Source organism: Pan troglodytes, chromosome 1 (genome assembly GCF_028858775.2).
Source record: "Pan troglodytes isolate AG18354 chromosome 1, NHGRI_mPanTro3-v2.0_pri, whole genome shotgun sequence".
Taxonomy (NCBI): Eukaryota; Metazoa; Chordata; class Mammalia; order Primates; family Hominidae; genus Pan; species Pan troglodytes.
This window is the reverse complement of record NC_072398.2, coordinates 8,191,101-8,210,552: the sequence shown is the minus strand read 5'-3', so window position 1 is coordinate 8,210,552 and position 19,452 is coordinate 8,191,101. Positions and strand designations below refer to the sequence as shown.

The 19,452-nt window shown below is 37.9% G+C and overlaps 1 protein-coding gene across 11 annotated transcripts in view; it reads right to left on the bottom strand.

Moving 5' to 3' along the window:
* RGS7 (regulator of G protein signaling 7) overlaps positions 1 to 19,452 on the bottom strand; it is a 599,504-nt gene that overhangs the window by 199,514 nt on the left and 380,538 nt on the right. For all 11 annotated transcript variants that reach the window (XM_054660839.2, XM_054660842.2, XM_054660845.2 and 8 more), the window contains exon 4: positions 16,399 to 16,449. In XM_054660839.2, coding sequence (XP_054516814.1) covers positions 16,399 to 16,449 — 51 coding nt within the window. The remainder of the gene's footprint in view (positions 1 to 16,398; positions 16,450 to 19,452) is intronic.

Sequence of the window (19,452 nt, the reverse complement as noted above, 5' to 3'; positions counted from 1 at the left end):
AGATATGCTATTTTTCTAAGCTGGAAGTATATGATCCGACCTTGAATTGTGATTAAAAAAAGATTATCTGCAGGATGTCATGACACTTTACAATGGCTTAAATTTTTGAAAAACTTAGGAAAAAAAAATCAAAGTATAACCGAAAGCAGTTGTTTCAGTTAATATGACATTATTTTAGGTTTAGAGATAAATTTCCAACAGAAGAATTTGTCTCTTTATGATTTGTATGAATTCTTGCTATGGCCTTGCTGTTCCTCTGCTTGGGTTTTCTCTTTATGATTTGTACGAATTCTTGTTATGGCCTTGCTGTTCCTTTGCTTGAGTTTTCCAGAACGCCACACCATTTCAGTCCACAAATAATGGTTTGTTTCTAAGAGGAGCTACTATTTGCTCATAAAACTCATTTTCTATGGAATAAAAGCAGCCTGTTTAGGCTGATTCAGAACCTTTAGAACATTTTCCTGTAGTTGGGCAACCGCTCTCCTTGCTTTTACTTAGAGAAAAAATTGATTAATCGAAACCTATGGATAATAGCTTTGGGAAGTTTCATTTTCTATTTGTAACTAAACATTTTCTATGTCATGAAGGGTCAAGGGAACCTAGGGTTTTTCACTTTAAGGTAAACCTCCAGTTACAGCTTAAACTACGAATGTGGAAATGTCTCCTATATTGTTAAGTAAAATATGCAAGATAAAACGATCTATTTTTTTAATGTTAATATTCTCTGTTAAGTGTATTCAATTCAACAATGTTTACTGGTTACCCAACATGTGTGAAACACTATGTAGGGGTTAGGGACAAAACAAAGAACAAAGTCCTTCTACTTATAAAGCTCATATTCTAGTGAATATGTGGCTCAGACTTCGGGAAATGTCCTAAGTCAGACCATGATGTGTCAGTGTGGGACAGCCCATGCCCCTGTCAGCAGGGGTGGTGTTTGTCATGTCAAGATATCCTTGGAAGTGGTCAATCTTAAATTGTTCTTGAGGTCAATCTGACAGTCGGATATGAGACTTTAGAAAGTGTGGCTAAGAGTAAAATGAAGAAACTGTTTACTCTTTTTCTTCCACTAGGAGTCACTTGAGCCCAGACTCTGGGCTTAATATACCTAGAAGATTTTAGTGATATTGGCCACTGTCCTGAGACATGAGAAGAGCCTCAGAGAAGTAGCTTCTAAAAGACACAAGGATAGATCTGGGCTGGGAAAGGGTCATAGTTACCCTGTGTGCTGTGTTTTTCTTCTTCTATCCCTGGAGCTCAACAAAACCTTGTGAAAAGTTAGAGTCTGAGAAATCACAGAGGAAGTCTGTGAAGTGGTACAGGCTGCATAATATCCCGGGCACAAGCAGTGCCCTTGGCTAGGGTCAAAGTGATTGTGCCAAGAAGTGGGGGAAAAAAAAAGGCTGTAGCAAGAGTATGGGCTTCACAGGCCGGTGGGGGCAAAGAGACATGAGATACTGGTTCACGAGAGGTCCAAGAAAATGATCACATATGGGGAGTAGGAAAGACACTGAGTGGGGCTCGTTCCAATGATAAAGCCAGAGTGGGCTCAGGCCTTCAAGGAAGACTGGACAGACAGATGTGCTAGAATTTTAGCTATGGCTATCTCAGGGAGCTTTTCATGAGTGCTTTTTATTTTCTTCTTTTTATTTTTTCATGTTTCCCAAATTCAAAATTACAAAAAGCAAATTAGAGTTATTGCTTTTAAAGAATCCAAAATGTTTTAAGAAAAATGTGTACATTATAAGTAACTACATGTGACATTTGACTCCTGTCCCTAGGCAGGGGCTGCTGAAACATCTGCCAACCAATATCCATATCCAAACATCCAATATCCAAACAACCAATATCCAATATCCCAGGAAGACTTGGCAGATCAGTTCGTGAGGGCCAAGGGTTCACTGATGGTGCTGCCAGAAGTAAGAATAAAGTTGGGGTGCACCCATCACTTCTCACACAGGAAGCCCATGACTATCCAGACACACCCGTGTTCACGGATGAACCCCAGCAGAGGAAGAGGTGAATGTCATGTTTGCTAAAACAAATGAGTAAGCCTCAGTCCTTTGAAAACCAGACACTCCCTCTTCCTATGGGCATTCAGTAGAAGCAAAATGCTACTGATGCCTGGCAGATCCCTTCCAAAATTTGGTTTAAATCAAAAGAGCAGTTATTACCCGAAAATAACACAAATCACAATCTGAGCATGTGCCTCCTGTGAAATGGAGATAATCAGAATTCAACATGGTGCGCATAATGTACTGTAATGGGCCTCAAAGCCCAGGTATTAGTGAGCACAGCAGGAAGCAGGAATTCTGGATAATTCAAGAGGCCCCAATCACTTGAATTTAATATAACTGCAAAATTAAAAAAAAAAAAAAAGCATTTTAGTCTCATTAGACTTGCAGCCTCCCTCACTTAAAGGGGAATTTTCAAAATTTGAAAATCATATCAGATGTTACAATTGAGGTTTTTAGACTCATTATTTTTAAAAGGGTGACCTTTTACTGTACAGCAGGAACCTGTCTTGTGTGGTTTGAGACAAATGACAATGAAGAGATGGATATGTTCCTAGGATCATATTTAGGCTATAAAACATCTATCAGTGCCCTTATCACACTTTTTGTACTGCTGTAGTTAGCATCTCCTATCATTATTAGCTGTGATAAAAGAAAATGTTTCATGAAATATGACATAGAAATAGAATAAGCAGCATTGTTCTCAACTGAAATATAGGAGGGGGAAAACCTAACTCATTCCTCATCTGGGAAATAAGAAATACCATGTTATCTTTAATAAAAGATAAAGGGACCTGACTTTTCAGACAGCTCTTACACAACTATCTATGGCCCCTTCTGGGTAACAGATATAATCGTACATTTCTCTGTCATTTTCTGAGTGGCTACCCTGATGAATAGGCATATCCTTAGATGATATCTTCTGCTGTAGGCCTTATTAGCTTTATCCAGTGCTTTTTACTTTTCTTTTCATCTATTCTTCTTCCCTTCTTCCTTTTTTAGGAAAGTTGCTTATGTCTTATTTCTTTGCCAAACAAAATTCAAGTCGGCTTATAAAAGGAACACATATATGCAGAAAGGAAAGTGAGGCTCTAAAAAGAAGAAGAAAGCAAAGAGGCCAGCCAGCTACTGGAATAATCAGACAATGCCACAGGACAATTGTGCATCGTCCATTTGGTCTGTGTAGCCATCTTCATTTTTGTTTTTTCTAGTGGACAGTGTAGAAATATCAAGCTCTGCTGTAATAGGAGATGTTCCTATGTGTAATTAAACACATCTTCAAATGTCCATTGAACCCTGGCCTCATTATGTTTGTTCAAGTTCTACAAGATAAAAGACAGAAATTCTAATTAGATTTCCAGCAGCCTTTTGTATTTTCCTTAATAGCTGACAACTCTAATAAACAATATATATTTAAAAAACCAATCAGATAAAAATGAGAGAGGTCACAAAACTCTGCGACTGGCATTTATAGATGCATGTGCTGTCCAGCAAAAACCAAAAATGGAATTAGGACAGACAGATCACCTGCTGGTCTCTAACAAACGTAATGTGTTGGCATGATGCCGACACACCAGGTATGAATCCCAGCTCTGCTCCTCGGTTCTGCTGGGAGTCTCAGGGGCTTCATCTGTGAAGTGAAGCTGACATCCCTCGCCTGGAGCAGTGTTCATGCTTTTAAATCAAATGTATCTGGGTTTGAATACTGGTTATCTCTCCTATTCGCTTCATGATCTGAGACTTACATTTTAAAATATTTCTTCAAATTTTCTTTCTTTTCTCTTGGAGTTCAGAATAACATATATCAAGTTCTCAACCTGATGTTCAGCACATAGTTGATGCTCAGTAAATGTGAGCTTTCTTGCCCCCTTCCTACTTACAAGAACTAAATGAGAGGAAATCATCCAGCATGGTACCTGGGGAGACCCAATTGATTAATGCTCATGTGTGATAGTTCTTTTTTGCTGGAACTGCAATATAGTGATAGAGGTGGGAAGTGAAGGCAGCCAGAAACTCAAACCTGAAAAAGCCTTTATCAATGGGAAAGATGGTCGGAAATAACGGCAGACATCCTGGGGGAAATACCCCCTACTTTGGCAATGAAAACTTCAACGTATGGCCTTCATGAAGACCTTTCAGTACATTCTAGGTTTGGGGATTTTGTTGCGCAGAGCAATTGGATAATTATACAAGTCAATGGAAACAACAGTCACTCGTTGCATTACAGAATGCAGTCTTTAAATGCAAACGCAACACCAAAAACAAATAAGGTGGGGAGTAAAAGAAAAGAGTGTGGCTAGCTTCTAGGTTAAATAAGACAGTTGGTCCCAACAGGTTGGATGTGACGGGACTGCACTGGATGGCACTGATCACTTTGAATGGCAGACATCATAGAGGAACATGTGCAGACTTCTCACTTTCTGTACACTAGAGCATTCCCAAGGGGCAAGAGGCCACCAAAAGAGAGATTCCTGGTGTTATTAAATGTGTAAGATATGCCAGGCACAGTGGCTTACACCTGTAATCCCAGCACTTTGGGAGGCCATGGCGGGTGGATTACTCGAGATCAGGAGTTCAAGACCAGCCTGGCCAACATGGTGAAACCCCATCTGTACTAAAATACAAAAATTAGCGTGGTGGTGTGCCCTTGTAATCCCAGCTACACTGGAGGCTGAGACAGGAGAATTCCTTGAACCCGGGGGGCAGAGGTTGCAGTGAGCTGATATTGCACCGCTGCACTCCAGCCTGGATGATACAGGGAGATTCCGTCTCAAAACAAAATAAAATAAATAAATAAAATAAAAATAAATGTACAAGATACTATAATTTTGGTGGATCTGCTGTAGACTGAATGTCTGTATCACCCCCAAATTCATACGGGAGGTGATTAGGTAATGAGGGCACAGCCGTTATGAATGGAATTAGTGCTTTTATAAAAGAGGCTCCAGAGAGCTCACTCTCCCCTTCTGCCATGTGAGGCCACAGCGAGAAGACAGCCATCCATGAACCAGAACGCAGACCCTCAGCAGACACAAAGGCCACCAGCACCTTGACCTTGGACTTCCCAGTTTCCCAAACTGTGAGAAATAAATCTTTCTGTTGTTTGAGCCACTCAGTCTATTGCATTCTGTTATAGCACCCTGAATGAACATAGATAGGGTACCAACAGAATATAGGCAAAAATAAATTCCTCCCTTCTAAAGAAAAGCTCCTAATACGCTGAAATGAATACACAAAGAAAACTATAGTTCTTGCTCATCTCACATGAAATAAGTAGAACTACATATAAGATTCCCTGTGTACACAACTAGGAAGCTCCGGCTGCAGTAGCCAGGGTGTGGGATGAGAGCGGGTACCCAAAGATATGAGGACTTTCTTTGTTTCTTAAGCATTATTCATAATATAAAATCCACGTTTGCAAGATGAATGCTTGGGTAATATCTATTATCTTGAAACTAGGTCAAATCAATCAATCTTGTTAGATTTATACTTAATGGCTCCAAACTATGACTTCTTGCATATTATCATCAGAGTGTTAAATATATCTCAGAAACCTAGAATGTTTTTATATAGTGGTTTACTAGCACTGGAACGATAATAAAGCAGTCATTTTTATTTATCTCCTATGGACATGATAGCTTGCTCAATGGACAATAAAATATATATTTTGTAGGTTTATAGGTTTGTAAGGGTCTTAATGGTTATTTGCAAGGGATATTTTAAATGCTTCTACCGCTTCCCTCTATTGAAGCAAGATTGTTGTTTGAAACAATTTGAAGAGCATACAGAAAAGATCTGTTTTTATTGACCTGTAATATACGAGTTGAAATACATAGGAAATTGCTCTAACAAAATGGTGTATCCAGAATGCAACAGGTAAATATAACATCAAATCCAAGGAAATACATTACTTTATTCCAAAAGACATTATGTAATGTGCCTTTGGGTCAGTTGGGTCCATGCCTCTCTTATGGTTGCCCGTCATTTATGCAAAAGCAGAATCCAGGTCTGAAATAGTTGTTCAAAAAGGTGCAGGAGTCTGGTGCAGTGGCTTATACCTGTAATCCCAGCACCTTGAGAGGCCAAGGCAGGGAGATCCCCTGAGACCAGAGTTTGAGGCCAGCCTGGGCAAAAACCCCGCCTCTCAAAAAAAAAAAAAAAAAAAATTAAAATCAACTAACTAAATGAATATATATCAGCTGAGTGTGGTGATACATGCCTGTGGTCCCAGCTATTCAGGAAGCTTAAGCGGGAGGATCACCTGGGCCTGGGAGGTCAAGGGTGCAGCGGGCCGTGATTGTGCCACTGCACTCCAGCCTGGACAACAGGAGAAAGACTCCAATTAAAAAAAAAAAAAAAGGAGCAGGCACACAGCGTACAGGTTGTACCTACTGTGCTTTATTTCAAGGTTTTTGTGTGACTTTAGATATTCACAAGTTTCTCTCCTGTTAATTTTCCGGTTGTAAATTGATGAAATGTCTGCCTGGCTACTTCATGATATTGATATGATAATCAAGTAAAATAATCTAATTAAGGCTGGGGGCCATGGCTCACTCCTGTATTCCAGCGCTTTGGGAGGCCGAGGAGGGCAGATCACCTGAGGTCAGGAGTTTGAGACCAACTTGGCCAACATGGTGAAACCCCGTCTCTACTAAAAATACAAAAATTAGCCGGGCGTGGTGGCTAATCCCAGCTACTCAGGAGGCTGAGGCAGGAGAATCACTTGAACCCGGGAGGCTGAGGTTACAGTGAGCCGAGATCACGCCACTGCACTCTAGCCTGGGTGACAGAGCAAGACTGACTCTCAAAGAAAAAAAAAATCTAATTAAATGATTTGGAAAAGCATAAAACACTTTATAAGTCCAAAACATTATCAAAGATAACAGAGACATTCTTTTTTTTGGAGATGGAGTCTCGCTCTGTTGCCCAGGCTGGAGTGCAGTGGTGCCATCTCAGCTCACTGCAAGCTCCGCCTTCTGGGTTCACACCATTCTCCTGCCTCAGCCTCCCGAGTAGCTGGGACTACAGGGGCCCACCACCGCGCCCAGCTAATTTTTTTTTGTATTTTCAGTAGAGACGGGGTTTCACCGTGGTCTCGATCTCCTGACCTTGTGATCCATCCGCCTCGGCCTCCCAACGTGCTGGGATTACAGGCGTGAGCCACTGCGCCCGGCCAGAGACATTCTTTACTTTCTCAGTTCTGATGCACCCTCATGTTCCTAGGGCTGTAATTTCATTGGCAGTTTAACTAAATTCGTGGAATACAAAGGCCATTTGTAATGGAGTTTTATTAAATTAATTAACAAGATTTAGAGCACTTTCTTCTTCAGAAGACCTGTGGCAGGCTTGGAAGGCAGATGACAGACTCTATAATGGTGTGCACAATGGATTGATTTAATTCATTCGGTGATAATTAAGTTACTTGATCCAGTTGTTTGATGGTGTGTAAGCAAAACATCTGGTTGATTTGCCTGAATCTTGATTTTCACTGGTATTTTTACAACAGATATTGCTTCTGGAGGAAACTTTGCAGGTATTTGTCATTAAGTTTTTATCCTAGATAAATTATATTTATCCTTAATCTTATTCTTCTATCTGCATTTTAAGCCATTTTGTTTACACTGGGTTTTGTTTAGATAAAGAACAATTCATTTAAAATTTCTTTCTGTTCACGTTCTCACATCCATTTAAGAGAGCACAAACTGAATCATCAGTTACCATAAATCCGATGCCACTTCAGTGAATTCCCATCAGTCAAAAAAAAAAAGTGATTATTGAGAATTGATTGACCGTGGCACTTCATTTGATGGGTGGAGAGGGTATGTGTCCTCTGCCATTATGTTGCTTAGATTCAACTGAAGTGATGAGACCAACATACATAAAATAAAAAATGTAAGATAATTAAACTAAGCAACAGATAAAGTAGTATCAAATGGAAATATTCTTTCAGCTCATGGCAAAGAAAAGCCAATGGGGGCTGAATTATGGAAGAAAGGCTCATGGAATAGGCTGTATTTGAAGACTAGTATAAAAATTGTATGCATTTTTAAAAAATTCAATTCAGTTAAATGTGCTTGCACATATTCAGAGTTTTAAAAATTTGGCCTACATAAAAATACAATTAAGATTCTGGCCCACTTGCATGTTGATTCTTTTAAGTATCACAAAACATGGTATTAAAAGCACTTTTCAGAGGAAGGGAAAAAAAAAAACACAGAGAAATTAATTTGCCCAATGCCTGTAACCAGTAAGTGATTGAAACAGGATTGAAGCTCAAGCATGTCTGCAAAGCTCATGACCCTCTTCAATGCCAGGATTCCTCTCAAGGAATGCTGAAAACTCAAGAAGCATGGGATGATGGAGAGAAGGAAAAAAGATGGAGCAAATAGCTGCCACTCAAAGAACACAGAAATGCGGCCGGGTGCGGTGGCTCACACCTGTAATCCCAGCATTTTGGGAGGCTGAGGCAGGCAGATCATGAAGTCAAGAGATCGAGACCATCCTGGCCAACATGGTGAAACCCCATCTCTACTAAAAATACAAAAATTAGCTGGGCGTGGTGGTGTGCTCCTATAGTCTCAGCTACTCAGGAGGCTGAGGCAGGAGAATAGCTTGAACCTGGGAGGCAGAGGTTGCAGCAAGCCAAGATCATGCCACTTCACTCCAGCCTGGGCAACAGAGCAAGACTTCGTCTAAAAAAACAAACAAACAAACAAACACAGAAATGCATAACGTTCCTTGATACCCAGGAGTGATAGCAAGACTCATTTCAAATCTTAGCCTACTCATTAGATTGAGGGTCTTAAAGTACTATTCCCCCTGGTCAGCATCACTAGATGAGCTTAGTAAGGATGACTCTTACAGTGAGAGGCAGCAAGGGGCACAAATGAGCAAGGTCATGCCAAGGAATTATTGATATCTGTCAATAATTTTGTGAAGGATCCAGACTTTCTTGAAGCTTTTTATTTTGATAAGTTTGTTCAAAATATTATCCATAATTAATATGACATATTAGTCATAAAGCATGTTTACTAAGAAAACAATAAATTTGTTCTGGAAGATAAATTTTGCAAACTCAACCCGAAGGATAGTAGGACTTATCACAGAAGGGCAGGTTTAAAAGGCAGAGGAAATACAAACATGGAAGAATGTTGCCAGTAATGGCCCCAATTTGCTCACACAGTCCTGCGTCCGTGCATTGTATAGTCCTTCCTTACAGTGGCTTTGGACTTGTCCAGGGGATTTGTCTTAGTGGATGAGGCAATAGCAAATGTGACACAAACAGAAACTCACGTTGTGCTTGTAACCCTGAGAATACCTTTGTAAGAAGCCAGTGCTAGAGGCTGAAGGGCAAGAGAATGAAAAATATTTAGCTGACAGCTTACCAAGTGCCAGATAGGCCAAAAATCTAAGGGAGCAATGGAGTTACTTTCATGTAATTGAGAGTAAAATAGCAAAATAGCACAGGGCTTTCAGAAGCACAGCACAGTTTCCTACTTTGAGGTCTGATTAGTTGCTGTGCCCCCAGAGTGAGCCTGGCTAAAGCAAAGAGTGTCAATAGCTAGGAAGGGGCTCTGCCAATGGGAACATGTAACAACATGGAAGCAATGGGGTGGACTGTCAACAGAAGACATTAGTGGTGGATGGTATGCTTCCTAATGGGTGCTGTGATGATTAACTTTATATGTCAACCTGGCTAGGCCACTGTACCCTGATATTTGGCCAAACACCAGTCTAGATGTTGTTGTGAAGGTATTTTTGGATGAGATTAATATTTGAATTAGTAGACTTTGAGTAAAGCAGATTACTCTCCGTAATGTGGGTGGGCCTCATCCCATCAGCTGAAGGCCTTAAGAGAAAAGAAACAGATTTTCTCCAAGGAAGAGGGAATTCTGCCGCCAGACCTCCTTAAACATGAATTCATGCCTAGGTCTCCAGCCTGCTGTCCTGCTCTATGAATTTCAGAAGTACCAGTTCTCAAAACTGTGTGAGCAAATTCCTCAAAATCTCTATCTATCTATCTATCTATCTATCTATCTATCTATCTATCTATCTATCTAACTATCTATCTATCATCTATCATCTATTATCCATCTATCTATCATCTATCTATCTATATTTTCTATCATCTACCTATCATTTATCTATCATCTATCTACCAGCCATCATCTATCTATGTGTCTATCTCTTTATCATCTATCATCCATCTATTATCTATCTTTCTATCATCTATCATTTATCTATCATCTATCTATCATCCATCTATCATCTATCTATATCTTCTATCATCTATCATTTATCTATCATCTATCATTTATCTCTATCATTTATCTATCATCTATCTATCATTTATCTATTTATATCTATCCATCACTATCATCTATCTATCCATCTGTACACACACACACACACACACACACACTGCTTTGTCCTGTTTCTCTGGAGAACCTTGACGAGTACTACATTTCAACAATGTAGACGTATGTTCACCAAGGACTAAATTCTTCCTTCCAATCCCCCTGCCCTTATCCAATGATTGTTGCACATTCATTTTCCTCCCTATGAAATCAAAGTAGCCATTTTATTTAATCTTTCCGCCACAGTCCAATTGTAAGACTAATGCAATTTATTCTGTGTTTTGCATTTGCGTGTGAATTATATATATATACACACATATGTGTGTATATATATATATAACACAAACACACACACGTAAATACACATCTTTTAGATTCTTACTGATATGATTGAAAGGTACAAATCAAAATATAAACTTTTGACATGATGGCAACATGAAGTTTAACTATCAATGCCACAAACAAATAATTGACACAAATAAAAATCTGCATTGGCACTATAAATTAGGGCAGCACGTGGTCCGAAAGTCTAACCAATATTCCATACATAAGACCAGATTGCAACATTCTCCTGAGACAGCACCACAGTACTAAGTAGAGAAGACTCTAGGAGATTACTCATAAAACCCTCAATGCCGGAGTGGAAACAGCAGAATATATGTGAGAAGGCGGCACAACACTTTGAATCCCATTCACTGTAGTAGATCACCAGTACCAAAAACAGCTGCAGTGGGGCTGCACTAATCAAACCACTGCAAATATGGACAGCTTCTCTCCCCGCAGTGAGGGCAAACACCACAGAAGAAATCAGCCATGGCCATGTCTTGGAGGCAGCTTGGCAATGGACAATGTTGAATATAGGACAGAAATGTGTTCCAACGAAGTAAGTCCATCACACTCAGTGACAACATGATATCATGATGACATCCTGAGGCAAGGATTACTCCCAGGTCCAGCTCGCTCCCCACCATACTTAGTCTGTCAAAAAGCTAACTTATTAATGCAAATTTATGTTAACCAGAATGCCAACTCCAGCTGCAAAGTGGAGACGATCCCACTGACATATACATACATTAAGTAATCTAAGGAGAATCCATCCACCCTGTCAATAACCAAAGATCAGTTCCATGTAGAGTCCTTCATGCCAAAGACAAAGTAAATGAGAAAAATTCACAAAACAAATTCACAAATATTTCTAAGACATGCAATGGCATAAAGATTATAATAGTATCTATATATACCTAAAATACTCAACTTAAATGGCATGATGTAATAAAGCAATTGATGAAACATAACTTACAAGAGAATTTTATGCTTAGTCTATGATTAGAAGACAAGTTTCTAAAGGAAGGTAGAAACAGAGAACTAGAAAAAAATAAGAAAATGATGAAAAGTTAAACATGCGATAATAGATATATTCTCTATTAGCATCTGTAAAGGGCTGAATCGGCAGTGAAGAAAATCAGAATTAATGTTATGATGTAGAAACTTAAAAACTTAATCTGGAAGAGAGAAGGGAGAGAGAAAGCTAAAAAATGAATTTTAAAACAGAGAAAATAATAATCGAGATGTAGAAAAGAGTGAAGCATATCAGTAAATGTTGTTTCAAAACAGGAAATGAGAACAAATAAGCAGGCATATAGTTAGTTACAATTATTATAAAAAATACAAAAATACCTACAATTGCCAATCAACATTTTCTGAACTATTATGTAAGAGATGTGGTAATAACTGCTTTACACTGTATGTAATACTTATTAAACCCTCAGGAAAGCACTAAGTAGTAGATGTTATTATTATATGCATTTTATAAATGTAGAAAATGAGCTTAAATAACAAAACAGAAAAAAATTTTCTTCAACTAGGAAAAACCTGAATCAACAGACTTAAATCAGTCACCAAATTTGTAAATATATCACAGAACAAGCAACGAAATGGCAATGGCCCATTTATATTTTGAATTTCAAGGAAAGAAAAGGCATTACAGGTATCTAGGCAGGATAAAAAATCAGTTTTAAAAAACAGCATATGCACAGGCAACAAAACATTCTGCCAAATAATTAAAGGCTTTGAACAACTACATATAATCCTAATAAACTGCTGGGAAAAGTATTGTAGTTTTCCAATAAGTTAGTTAAGATTTCTTTTAAAAAAAGATAGTGTAGCAAAGAGATGACATATTAAATTAGCATATATAAATCAATCATTTTCATATATGTAAACAATAAAAAGTATATATAGGAAGAAAAGACCCACATATAATAATAACACATAATAAAATAACCGAAATAAGCTTAGTAAGAAAAGTGCAAAGTCTATATTTTAAAAACTTTAAAGCACTCCTGAAAGACCACATATCAAAATTGAAGACATGAAAAGATAGAGTATATTCTTGATTAGAAGACAACTCTGTAACTGAGCTTGGGATTACAATAAGGAGTAGGTTTGAGAAGTGGAAAAATCAGGGTTCCATTTTGGTTGTGTTGAGTTTGACCTTTCGGGCAGAGGCCTTAGGCACTGGAGAAGTGAGTGTGGAGCACTGTGGAGAGGTCAGCATGAAAGTTATGAATTGGAGCGTTCTCAACATATGTCACTTAGCAACAGCGTGTAGATGCAGAAAGGAGAGGAACCTAGGACAGAAACCTGAACCTTCCAACATTTACGGATTAGCTGAGAGTGAAAAGCCACCACAGAAGACTGAGACCAAACCAAATGGCCAGTGAAAAGGATGGAAGAGTATGAGTGTGATATTCTGGAAGCAAAGGACAATCAATTTGTTCAAAGAGAGAATATTCATTCTGTATTCCCAGTGCCTGGCCCATAGTAAGAACTCAATAAATATTTGTTAGATGAATGAAAGTGTGAAAGAAGAAATGGAATTTTCCTAGAAAGATATATTTTATAAAAGTGTACTCACAAAGCAGAAGAAAAACATTTTAGACTAATTCCGTATATGTGTATTATACATATATGTAAACTAAAAAAAATCCAAAATTTTAACAAAAAGTTCAAATCCATCTGTATTCTAAAATAATAACAAAATATGACTACATGTCTAATGGTACCAAAATCTCTGATAAAATATTCAGCCAAATGTGTCCTGGATTGCTGTAATAAAAATGAGTTATTAAGTGCTCATTGATAAAATACTGAACACTAAGTGTGCAAATAATATAGACTCATTGGTCTTAAGTATGGTCCTGAAGATCATTCAACCTTCTCCTCCTGTCTTCAAATGGGCCATCAGAACCTGCTCCCATACCCAGAATTAGTCTCTTCTTCCATCTTGCCACAAAACCCTCTTTCAGCGAATTATTGACTTCTAGAACATCAAACCATCCCTAGAGATCTTCAAATGACCACTTGGCTACCAGAGAGCACACAAGACAGAAACTAGGCATGGGTTTCTTTCTTATTTTAAAACATCTTCAGGGAGTTTTTGATAGAGTTAAAACTAGACTTAGCATTATAACCACTTAGTCTCCCTTCATGACCAGTTTCAAAAGGCATGATTGGTTTCATATAGGCAGCCACCAAAGTAACTTTCATAATATCAGCTACATTATTAACCACATCAAATTGGGATCAGAATAGCCACCAGATTGATTCATTTTCCATGTGCACAATCTGTTACATATTCAGAACAATCATTAATGTTTCTTAACTCTTCTTGAAACCAGTACAGAGCCTTGGATTTTGTCTAGGGTGAATTACTTCATTCAAAAAAACAAACCAACAAATCAGAAACTAATTTTTCAGCCTGTCATAAATATGACTACAGAACATGTATGTTCCTTCCTGGATACATTTGACTTTATCTCTTCATAACAGCTTCTAATGAATCTTAAAAACTTCCTCAAAGTGTTCAGCAAGCAAATAAAATCAGTTTTCCATACACATTATAGCTAAAACAAGATCCTACCTGTAAATTATAAACAATGATTGTTTCTTACTAGCTTATGATATCTGTGAAGATTTTTCCTGTTTCTTAGATTTTTACTGAACTACACCTTCAGGTTTTGTTTGTTTGTTTGTTTGTTTGTTTGTTTGTTTCGAGACAGAGTCGCGCTCTGTCACCCAGGCTGGAGTGCAGTGGTGTGATTTTGGCTCACTGCAACCTCCGCCTCCTGGGTTCAAGTGATTCTTCTGCCTCAGCCTCCCAAGTAACTGGGACTACATGTGTGTGCCACCACACCCAGCTAATTTTTGTATTTTTAGTAGAGGCAGGGTTTCACCGTATTGGCCAGGCTGGTCTCGAACTCCTGAGCTCGTGATCCACCCACCTCAGCCTCCCAAAGTGCTGGGATTATAGGCATGAGTCACCGCGCCTGACCCAGTCTTTACCTTATAGAAATAATACTCTTTTAAATCTACTTCACCTCTGATCTTTAATAGTCTTTGCCAATCAGTAGTTTCCTGATTAGCCATGACTGTGTCAATCTATTTTTTAGCACTGGGATTATTTGTCTGGTCCTATAGTTTTAAAAAAACAGGCATGCCACTGAAGTGAGGCTGAAATGTGAACTTGGTAAGACTGTAGCTTCCCTTCCTATTAATTATCTCCCCTTTCACCTGGTGATAATATGATGCTGGCAATAGCTGCTTTGTCTTTACCTAATTGTTTTAATACCATTTAATCTTCAACAATGAGTATTTTAAAAGCTCATGTAGCAAATGAGCTGGGGGTGTACACAGGCCGTTATGGACAGAATTTGAGCTGCATCTTTTGATGGTATTGCTTTATAAAGCTAGCTTAAAATGAGAAAAAATTAAAACCTTGCATCTTCGTATACTGTTAATTCTAAACCATTTTAAGGCAATAATTACCAGAGGCAGGAACGACAGCTATGCCAAGTTTCTCTCTATCGATAGAAGGGTGTGTTACATAGGTTGGCATATCACTGACCTTTTCTGCAGTCACTGTAATGCCAGCTTTTCATAACTATTGTTTTCTGTTTTCTCAGAATCTTCTCTGAACAATATGCATCTTATTTTCTTTCAGTGATGTGAATTGTTTGCCACGTGTGAAAGGTTTTACATATTTTTAAAAAGCCACTAAATGTAGCTGGGCATGGTGGCTCACATCTGTATTCCCAGCACTTTGGGAGGCCGAGGTGGGTGGATCACCTGAGGTCAGAAGTTCGAGACCAGCCTGGCCAACATGGTGAAACCCCGACTCTACTAAAAATACAAAAAAATTAGCCTGATGTGGTGGCACGTGCCCATAATCCCAGCTACTCGGGAGGCTGAGGCAGAAGAATTGCTTGAACCTAGGAGGCAGAGGTTGCAGTGAGCCGAGATTGCACCACTGCACTCCAGCCTGGGCAACAAGAGTTAAACTCTGCCTCAAAAAAAAAAAAATGTCATTAAATGCTTTGCATATGTAGGATCTTGTTCCAGGCAATGCAAAGTGTGAACTCATAAAAATTGTTCCCTTACTTTGAAAATTAGTTTTCTGCTACAGAATAGACACAATGTCCAACACGGTGAACAGGTTTATGACTTAAATAGAGCGTTTCTCTCTCAAACACACACACACACACACACACACACACACACACACACACACACACACCACGTAGGCACGATAAAAAAAATCTGAATTACAAATAAAATACTGATTTCAAACTGTATTTAAAGATGTAGTTAAGGCAAAATTATAAGTTAATGAGATGTATGTGTCTTATAGAAGGAAAGTTCATTAATTCATAATCACTTGCCATAAATTATATGTACAATTATTTTATGGACATGTATACAGCAGAGCCAGTCTAACGATCACCAATGACCTGAATCAAATAATATGGCAGAATTAAGGATGTGAAAAATTGTACAAATATGCTAACTTTCAGTGAAATATGTTTTGACTACCATAAAATTTATATAAATGTTAAAAGCACAGTTCAAACTGAATTATAATTTTTCAGGAGGTTTGCTTGTGTGCCATATTAAAATATCCCTGATGAAACATATTTCTTAAAACCACTAAGAAAAAAGTTCTTGCAATGGGAAAATGATTTATTTACCTGGATCTTCTATAGTTAAGTTCTTTATCAACCATTGAACAATGTCTGAACCTAGAAAAAGAAAAAAGAAAAACACAAACAGATGTGAACATTTTGTTTATACATATTAACTTTAAGAATTCTCCACCTTTGGTGCTCATATTAGAAGGAACTTTTCTAATTGTTACAATGACAGATTAAGGATCTACCCCAGATGGAATGCTGAAAACACAAAGTATGAATACTTAGCTGTCCATCAATAAACCAAGGTGTAAACTAGTAAATTATTAAATATGAAATATTTAAATGGAAATAAAATTTACTGTACTAGTAGAAAGTGATTTGTTTACTAAATAAGTGTTTACTAAGCATCTCCTATATTTCAGGTACAAGTCTTAGCACAGCATAACCAGTATTTTATAAGGTGGTTCCTGTCTCATTTTTGGTTGTACCCACCTCATCCTTGTATCCCCTCTCAAGTCAAACCAAATTTGTTTTTGGTTTTCGAACCCTCTTACGTATTTCAAGTCTCTGTGTCTCCACAGCAGTATTCTCCCTGACCGAAATGTCTTCCCACCATTTTTAAGACACTCAAGATTCACTGACATGACAGAACTTGCCTTGGCCCTTCCCCTCGTCCACTGAGTTCACAGTACTGTCCATGAAACCTCATTGGAACCCATGCAGTCTTTTATTGTCGTGTTGATCACACACCATTGCCCCAGCTGTTTATTTGATGAATGCCCCAAAGTAAGAACCTTGAAGCAGGGTGTCATATTCATCTTTGATTATTTGGAGCATAGTAAGTGCTTAACAATGTGTGATGAATACAAAGTATGAGCAAATATGTTTCTACTTCACACAGAAGAGACGAGAGGGTCTGCAGAAAACAATGTTTGAGCTAGATTTTGAAGGATGTATTTTTATCTATGAATAAGAGAGAAATTTAGTTGCTGAAGGGGCCTACGTAAAAACTAAAAGGTGGAAAAGCAGTCAACAGAAATAATTTACTGCACACTGTCTATATGTAAGTGCTGGGAATAATAGAAAATTGAAAGTAATAATGGAGTGCACAGTATATTCAGCAGGTCTTGAATTCTAGGCTAAAGAATTAAATTTTCTTTTTCCCATAAGGAAAGCAGAGAAAGAGACATGCAATATTTTTGAGCAGAAGAATGACATTATCAAAGTAAGTTTGAGGAGTATGACTGGCAATATATATGAAATGCCTTGTAGTCAAAAAGAAGGCAAGGCAGTCGACATGTCTAATAGTTGCAATCCAAGGATGAAGGGAAAAGGTCTTAGTTCAGTGTACAAAGGAATTTCTTAAAAAATTACAGACTTCTTTCAGGACTTTACGACTAATTAGGTATAAAGGTTATAAGTAGGAGAGATTAAAAAAGAAGTCAAGGTTTCTAGCCCGGAAGCATAGATGAATAGAATGATGAAAATAAGAGCAGAAATGGGAGATTTAGCAACTGATTTGCTTGAGACATTCATTTGTATTTAAAATTGGTTTTCTGCATAACTCTTTTCTACACAAAATAGGAAAAATACGTATGTGAATTGTTTGCATACATAGTAAACTGTGTTATGCCTGCGTGAATTGAATCAAACTTCAATGTGAACCAAGATTCCATTTCAGCCTCTCCTGGAGGCTGACTAGAGTTGCTGTCTACCCACCTCGGAGATTTGGCAAATTAATTACATTAACATTGGCAAAATAATTCTAGCTGCTTGAATTAAACCAGTTCAAAATCAATTTAAGAATAAATTTGATTACTAAACTTGACAATAAAGTCCCAAAAGTTATGAGAACATTCATACTCAATGTCAATTTCAGCATGCATGCATTTAAAAAATAACTCCAAGTATTGACTTGAACTTGTGTTCCTTTTACAGCTGCCATGGATTTAAATCATTTGGGAAGACAGACTCATCCAGATCCCAAAGGAAGTTTTACTAAAACAGCTCTGAGGGTCAAATGGAAACGAGATCATTCTCCAGAAGGCAGTTGACCGTGTCCCGGTGTTGTGTTCATCCTTATAGTCTAAGTTATCTGGAAGCACGATCTTCCCGTTGAAAAAGAAAAGGAGAACTCAGCTTTTCACATATACACGTAGTGATCCTTGACCAATGTCGATTCCCAGATACACAAATCTTCCGCATAAGCCCCAAGCACCCTGCTCATTTTTCAGAGTTGAGCATCTATTTGTGGAACATATGTGAGCAGCCACTGGAAATTTTCCATGCTTTTGAAGACAGCCAAACATTCATGCCAGGACTATACATATTTTTTATTGTGAAAAATGACTTGAAAAATGCTCTTAGAGACTAAGTTTTTAAAAATATTCTGTTCTGTTATGCTTTCTTTCCTTCTCTTTTTTTTTCTGGGCAGAAAGAAATACAAAGAAGCCTAATTTAAAAGTATGTTTAATTCAGAGAATAGGAAACTTTCTTTCTTAGCCTACTTTTGAGTATTTCTGTCACAAGTGTATTCTCAGTTCAGCTCTGAAGGAGTCAATTTAATTGGACTTGACCAACTGCTAGTGCCACTTAGCAGATGCTGTAGTAGTTTTTTTATTGTGTGATCACCCCAACATATTTATGGTTTTAGGTTATGGATTTTTAAATTGTTAAATTCTTACCCAGACTCACCATGTTAACCTATGCTCCATCTGTAAGAGTAAGACCTCAACTCCTTGAAGAGATAGGTAGAGAGAGAAAGAGGAAAAAAATCCAGTATCTTATTGGAACCAGAAGACTGAAAGAGAAACGTGCTCCTATAGAGTCATCTTGAGAAGCATGACTCAAATTTAAAATGGAGCATTAGAGTCCAGAGAAATGTAGTAGGAATGCCACCTTTACAGCAATTTCCCAGCTTTATATTAAATAAATAAATAAATAAATGGCTGGGTCTGCTGAAGTTTTTCACATATAATGTATATGTAGAATATTGTAGCATTCTATTTACCTTGATTTTGGAGCCCTCAAAGTAACCTGTGGAATTTTTTGAAATCACACTTTGACTGTAGCCTGTGGAAAGTTTATACAGGCATATGTCACTTTTACAGT